General features: G+C 42.9%; 1 protein-coding gene across 1 annotated transcript; it reads left to right on the top strand.

The window, feature by feature from the left end:
* Positions 1-452: 452 nt before the first annotated feature.
* On the top strand, positions 453-5,228 carry BARHL2 (BarH like homeobox 2). Its single transcript, XM_033917155.1, has 3 exons — positions 453-1,075; positions 2,528-2,753; positions 4,414-5,228. The coding sequence occupies exons 1-3, from the start codon at positions 478-480 to the stop codon at positions 4,724-4,726; spliced, it is 1,137 nt and encodes a 378-aa protein (XP_033773046.1). The 5' UTR covers positions 453-477; the 3' UTR covers positions 4,727-5,228.
* The last annotated feature ends 1,794 nt before the right edge of the window (positions 5,229-7,022 follow it).

Raw genomic sequence — 7,022 nt, forward strand, 5'->3', positions numbered from 1 at the left:
GGGAGGATTTCAAGGAAAGAGCGCGGTGACAGCCAGGAGTCAGCAGCGCGTCCTCACTCCACACCCCGAGCCTCCGAAAGGAAAAAAAAAAAAAAAAGTTGCCAGAACTCCGGCCGCAGCGGCAGAAGCTCAGGAGGCTGCGGGCTTCGGCTGGGCGGCGCAAGATGAAGCGCAGGCAGGGACGGGCAGCCCCCCCTCCCCTCCCCGAGTGGAAGTGAGCGGCGGCCGGCTGGCGGGAGCCGGCACGTGCGGCCGCGCGCCTCCTGCAAGTTCCTCCTCGCTCGCGGCGCCTCAACTTTTCCCGTCCTCTCGCGCCATTTGAAGGACGCTTCGCCCCCGTCCGTTGTCCCCCCCCCCGCCCCTTTCAACTCTCCTCTCTTCCTCGTGTTGGTCCTCCTTTAAAATCTCCCCCCCCTCCCCCCGCGATTGCCCCCAAGTTCTGCCCACGGGCGGGATGAGGAAGACGCGCGCCCAGGCATGAGCTCCATGGAAGGCTCCAGCTTTGGAATAGACACCATCCTCTCCGGCTCCGGCAGCCCTGGCATGCTGAGCAGCGACTACCGGCAGCACGGCGAGGCCAGGCCGGCGGATTTCCGGGGCCAGGGCCCCCTGTCGCCCTGCTCGGACATAGACACGGTGGGCAGCGCCCCGTCGTCGCCCATCTCCGTCACTCTGGAGCCTCCCGAGCAGCAGCAGCAGCAGCAGCACCTGGTCCAGGACAGCATCCAACAGGGCCACCGCCACCACCACCACCTGCACCACGGGCAGCAGCCGCCGCCTCCCCAGCAGCAAAGTTTACAGCCGTCCCCGCCGCAGCACCAGCAGGGATCAGCCGGCTCTGCTCCCAGGACTTCCACCTCCTCTTTTTTAATCAAAGACATTTTGGGCGACAGCAAACCGCTGGCGGCTTGTGCCCCTTACAGCACGAGCGTGTCCTCTCCGCACCAGCCCCCCAAAGCCGAGGGCAACGGGGCGGCCGAGAGCTTCCGGCCCAAGTTGGAGCCCGAGCTTCAGGACAGTAAGAGCAAGGTGGAGAGAGCGCGCGAGGAGCTGCACGCGGACGTCAAGGGCCATGGTGAGTGCACGTGAGCGCTAAGCACAGCCACCGAGCACGTAATAATGAGTCCTATTGTTATTACCCCTTTCGCCTAGACCCGATAATATGCATTATCACTATTATTATCACCTCAGCAGGTACCAGTTTAAGGATTAAAGAGGTGATGCATACCGTAGCAGGACTCCTGCTGTCAAAGAAAATGTAAGATAATTTTTTTAAAAAAAATTAGGCTCGAAATTGTACTTGTTATTTTCAGGATAATATTTTTTTTTAACTGGGAGAATTCTGTTGGTTTTTATTTTAGCTTCCATTTCGAGAGAAAAATATTTCATGTTTTGAAATATATAAATTTCCTTTTGTACGTATTTAATAATATATACATTTAAGCATTTCTATTATTTTCTAAATTTGGAGTTATGAATGCTACAACAAGCCAAGCACATATTTATTGTAGGATTTTCAATATGTGTTTTCACAGATTGTAAAATATACTTTTTTTTTTTGCATTGCTGTCGAAGTTTAAATTTAGCACGTTTGTTTTATCTCCAAATATGCAATGCAGATAAAATTAGTTGGCAGTAATATATATATTTTTAAGTCCTGTTAATATTTGGGGGGCATCAAGGTTGTTGTGAACGTCAGTTCTTCAACCTTGGAAGATTTTTATTGAGGGATACTTTGAAGCTTGTAACCACGGCAGACCTGTATGTGTTTAAATTTGTGTCATATTTGGAAACGGACAAAGAATAATAGAGACTGTCATGTTTACGATTCATTTTGGTATTTTAGCATTAGCATAACAGCGCGAAAAACAGATGTACAGTCTGGTCCGGCGATTTTTTTTTTTTTTTGTGCGGCAACCTCCCCAGTGGGTCAATTAGAGAGATTATTGTTCTTCCTGCAGGGAAGATCAAGGAGCGCTGCAAAACTGGTACAAACAGAGATGGATTGACATATTGATTTCCTAGCATTTCAGCAAGAAACCAAAGTTGACAAATAGAATCCGGAAATCTTAGCGCTGTCACCTGGACGTGCTCTGCAATCTGAGCTCTTCTTTGTGCTTGGGTGACACAGCTTTTCTGAAGTATGAAAACCCTCCCCTACCTTCATTTTACTATTTCCTTGTTGCAGTTGCAAAGGAAAATATTCAAACTACAAAAAAATATATATAGTAAAAAAAAATATATATATATATATTAGTGAAAGGAAAATGCTTATAGATCTATCCTGACCTTTCTTTCTCTCTTGTTAAAGTTTCATATATCAAAAATAAGTTTGTTTCCTTTGTCGCAAATATGTCCCTTGTTTCTAGCAGAATATTATATTTGACTGCATTAGGCAATAAAAGTCATGTTCCCGGAGGCTTTTGGAATTTTGGCTCAGCCAAGGAAGGTTTTTCTGGATAGTCTAGGGCGGATTGCTAGCTTGTGAGTTGATTAAATTGCCGCTGTGGGTTATTTGGCTGTCTAGGCACAAAAGAAGAAGGCGATCGGGAGATTACGAGTAGCCGGGAAAGTCCTCCAGTCCGAGCCAAGAAACCTCGCAAGGCGAGAACGGCCTTCTCGGACCATCAGCTGAATCAGCTGGAGCGCAGCTTCGAGCGCCAGAAATACCTGAGCGTGCAGGACCGCATGGACCTGGCAGCGGCGCTCAACTTAACCGACACGCAGGTCAAGACCTGGTACCAGAACAGGAGGTAAGGGGGCCAACGGCTAGGCAAACACAGATTGACACACTTGTTAAATCAAAACCCAAACTTACGGTTACACCGCAGGCAAGCAACTAGAGTCGAGGGGCAGTAACACCTTATTACACTTTTCTTGGATGGATTATGCAAAACCAAAAGAGTTATGTAAATGCTAGGTAAAGCATATGCAATATGTACTGGTTAAATATGTATCATTATAACCAGGTACATTTTTGTATCAAGAAACAAGGTCTGTTGGTAGAAGCTAGTCTAGAACACAAAAATAAGGTTTTCCGTATGGAATCATTAAGTAACTTCTCTCACAGGTTCATTTTTTTTTTTCTTTCATAATTCTGTAAAATATAAACATCTTAACTTTGCAAAAATATAAGCTCTAAAGTCAGAATTTGTAAAGGTAAAAAGCGGGTGATTGATTTAATGTTGCTACAATTAAGATTCACTTCCTAGGCAGACAGTAGTCAGTCCACACTGAGGTAACTACATAATTAATAGAATATTCAGATAAAAAAATCTGAAGCAGCAAACCCATAAATAAATAATGTGCAAGTCTAAATGACAAAATTAGAGACAGATAAACTCAGCAAAGCAATGGTAAGCAATCCCATGTCGGAATAATTGAGCAGCTTTGCTCCTGGTATGCCTTTATAATTCAGTTAGATGTGGCTGCTTTTCCAAAATTATTTTTCTAATATTTAATGTTACTGCCAAATCGAATTCTTGGGCAACAGCAAGTCTGTCAGTCTTTATTTTGTAGCATTGAAGAAAAAACTGTACTTTTTAATTGTACCAATGCTGAACCAGGTCTAGTTGTTATCTTTGCCAAAATTTTCTGTCGCATTACATATGGTTTCAGCCACCCTAATTCTGTCCGAAAACATTAGTGTCATTTGTATATAATGTAAATAGCACGCCATGTTTTGGGGTTATTAATTTTCCAGGGATTGGGTGAATCTTTGCTCTTCTGCGGAGCATTAAAACCCAGGACAAAGGGGAGCGCCAAACTATTTAACTCAAATGATTTATTTATTTTATGAATACCAAGTCGTGAACTGTGTGATTCAGTAATTGGAGAGATTGAACTATTTTAGACTACTTAATGTGAAAAATGTCTTGAAATTTCCTTTTGTCTTTCTTGCTACTTAAATGATCTGAAACAGCCTCTTCTCTCCCTCCCGTCTTCTCACACATTTGTCGAGCTGGGAGCAGACTTCACATCTGTCTTGTTATGGTATATAAAAGCCCTGTCATCGACCCATCATTTCTGTGACATGCCAGGAAGTCAGTACATATAGAATAACATTTTTTTTTAATATGAGGAGACACAGTTGCCCTGTGCGGAGTTTTTCTCTGGAACCCCCGCCAAAAGAGAGAAGCTGAGACTTTTATTCCTTGATTGTACGTCTTCTGGAAGGGACAGATGTACTATCCAATTATAAAGTAGAAATAACCACCGAGAGGTGGGGGGCATTTAACCCTAAGATAGAGCTTGTTTTAAGTAAAATAGAAATATAATTCTTGATTAGATGAAAAACACCCTGTGACAAGTATCTCTTCTATCTAATATCTCACTCTGTATATGTATTTATTTGTTTGTGTGGGTAAGTATGTCTAATAGAGTTTCTAAGCCTGTTTCCTTTTCATGTGGCAGGACAAAGTGGAAACGTCAGACTGCCGTGGGCCTGGAGTTGCTGGCCGAGGCTGGAAATTACTCGGCTCTGCAGAGAATGTTTCCCTCCCCCTATTTCTACCACCCCAGCCTGCTGGGCACTATGGACAGCACTACAGCGGCCGCGGCGGCCGCAGCAATGTACAGCAGCATGTACCGGACTCCCCCTGCCCCTCACCCGCAGCTCCAGAGACCCCTGGTACCCCGGGTACTTATTCACGGTCTGGGACCCGGGGGGCAACCGGCTCTCAACCCACTGGGCAATCCCATCCCGGGCACCTCGCACCCGCGGTGAAAGAGCAAGCACTCCCTCCACTACCATTCACTCTTCCGACAACCACTCCGGCAACTAGAACAAAAACTTCAGAGGAAGGAGAACTAGATGGAGCCAACTATACGAGAGGTGGAGAAGGGCTTCTTAATACCCACTGAAAGAAAGACTAAGAGCAGGGACTCTATAATCGCCAACCCGCAGTTAACCAGCAAGTGGGGGGGAACCCCCCCCCCCCTCAAGTTTGACTTAGGGAAAGGCCGAGTAGAGGGAAAAAGAGTTTTATTTTTATCAGGAGGTTTCATTCTCTGGGTTTGGCTAAGGTCCAAAAGGATTCGTGTCCCAAATGTGGTCGGGTGGCAGATTTATCTTCTGAATATCCTACAGGTTCTCAATCTCGGGCAATAGGCCAGTAAGAGACTACCCTCCCTCATCTAATGTCTCAGACCGTGCCCTTGATCTTAGCCAAAAAGAAATTGTAAAGGTCTAAAGGACAGAAAGGAAGGAAGGAAAAAAAAAAAGAAAGGGCAACCTGCGTACAAACTACTTTTAAAAGCAGAGAGGAGGATAATGGAGAAGTTTGCACTGATTTCCCATGACCTTTGTTGTTTTTATAAAGAGGCATGCTCCTAATATAAAAATGTACATTTGAAAGACTGCGTGCTATATCATATTTATTATATGTCGTCCAAAAAAATCACTTATATACCCTAGTAGCAACCTGATCTATCCATGTCTTTTTGATTCGGTAAAATAATGCTTAGATAACAATATATAGATTTGTGACTGAAAATTTTTTTAAAAGTTTTTTTAACACATGAAAATCAAAGTAAAACTGATTTTACTACAGAACATGTAAGACAATGAGAAATAGACACTGGTTTAAAGGTCCTGTAAATCTACACTATTACAGTAAAAATACTTTAATAATTACTTTATGTCCTTAACATATTTAATGTTGATGTACTTCATATGTGTTATATCAACTTTTTGTTTGTTAGAGTTGATGATTAAAATAATAATGTGGGCTATCTATTTCTAAATCTAAAGGCTGGCTGAAGGTCTTGGTGCAGCAGAGTGGAAGGAAAAGTGTTTACAATCTTGCTGCAGCTCCAAATGATAGCTGTCGGCTGCTGGTTGTTTTTTTTTTTTTTTTTTGCTTCTCTTTTTGAATATTTAAGAAGTTCACAAGGAACATGAATGGTTTATAAGGCTGGGTGGCCTGCCTGGGAACCGGGAATGTGCTTACCAGCCTGGCAGCTGTTCCGGAGCAGCAGAGAAGCTCACAGGACAGACAGCAAGCGGGAGGCGGCTCAGTCTAAGCAATTATGTAGGCAACGCTAAAGAGGGAAAGGACAAAAAAAAAAGAAAAAAATCCCAGCGGCAGAGAAGCAAGGAATAAGAAAAGAGAACAGCAAAGAACGAAAGAAATAGAGGGAGAGTAATATTGTGCATCTTTAGTCCCAGCAGCAATGTCCATTCTTAAGAACAAATCACCTACGCCATATTTAGCACCACTTCCATGCCATTGGATATTATTCCTGCAATTATTTTTGTAGGTGGAATAAAAGAGGGGAAAAAAAATAATATTAACTATGCAACATTTCAGATTCTAATGTAATTTGTACCAAAATTGATTAATATTCAAGGTAAAATCAGGTATATCAATTAAGATAAAGCCAATGACCTTAAAATGTTGCCAATATTAGCGATTAAAATGTAAAATTAAAAGAAGAAACAAACTGTGGCAAGGAAGAAAAATAATTAGTAATATCTTGCCAGCAGATTATTTAGCCTCACACTGTCATTTTCAGTTCTTGACCATTGGCTCTACATACCATTTGTTATCTTTGTTCGGAGTAATAACCCCTTGACCTTTGAAGTCGAATACAGTATTTTTTTCCCTTGAAATTAGAAAAATATACAGCAATTACTTATGAAAGATTCATGCAGTTCTTTCTTATCGTCTCCTCTGAGGTTTATGATAGCTTGATGCTTTATTGTGGGTTTTATTCATCACTGAAAGAGCCCCCGGGCACATTTATTTGGGCTTTGCTAATTAGAGGATGGTTTGCTGATTTCTCTGCTAATAAATTTGCGTTAAAACCATATTGACCTCTGCCTTGGTCTAACAAAAGAGAAGAGAACGCTCGGAAACGCCTCCCTCGTTTTCTGCCCCTGTCACAGCCAACCCTGACAATTATCCCAAGCAGGGGACTCAAGGCAAACGCAAAAATAAATGCAGCAAAGCCACTTATTTCTCATCTCCTGCAGATTGGTTTTCTTATTAAGATCTAAAAAAAATAAATTAACCTACCTT

Source organism: Geotrypetes seraphini, chromosome 12 (assembly GCF_902459505.1).
Source record: "Geotrypetes seraphini chromosome 12, aGeoSer1.1, whole genome shotgun sequence".
Taxonomy (NCBI): Eukaryota; Metazoa; Chordata; class Amphibia; order Gymnophiona; family Dermophiidae; genus Geotrypetes; species Geotrypetes seraphini.

Excerpts from the sequence above, each read along its gene's own strand:
- BARHL2 (XM_033917155.1), top strand. The coding sequence starts at position 478 with ATGAGCTCCATGGAAGGCTCCAGCTTTGGAATAGACACCATCCTCTCC. Across the intron at positions 1,076-2,527 it reads CGCGGACGTCAAGGGCCATG|GCACAAAAGAAGAAGGCGAT; the intron begins GTGAGTGCACGT and ends TTGGCTGTCTAG. Across the intron at positions 2,754-4,413 it reads ACCTGGTACCAGAACAGGAG|GACAAAGTGGAAACGTCAGA; the intron begins GTAAGGGGGCCA and ends TTCATGTGGCAG.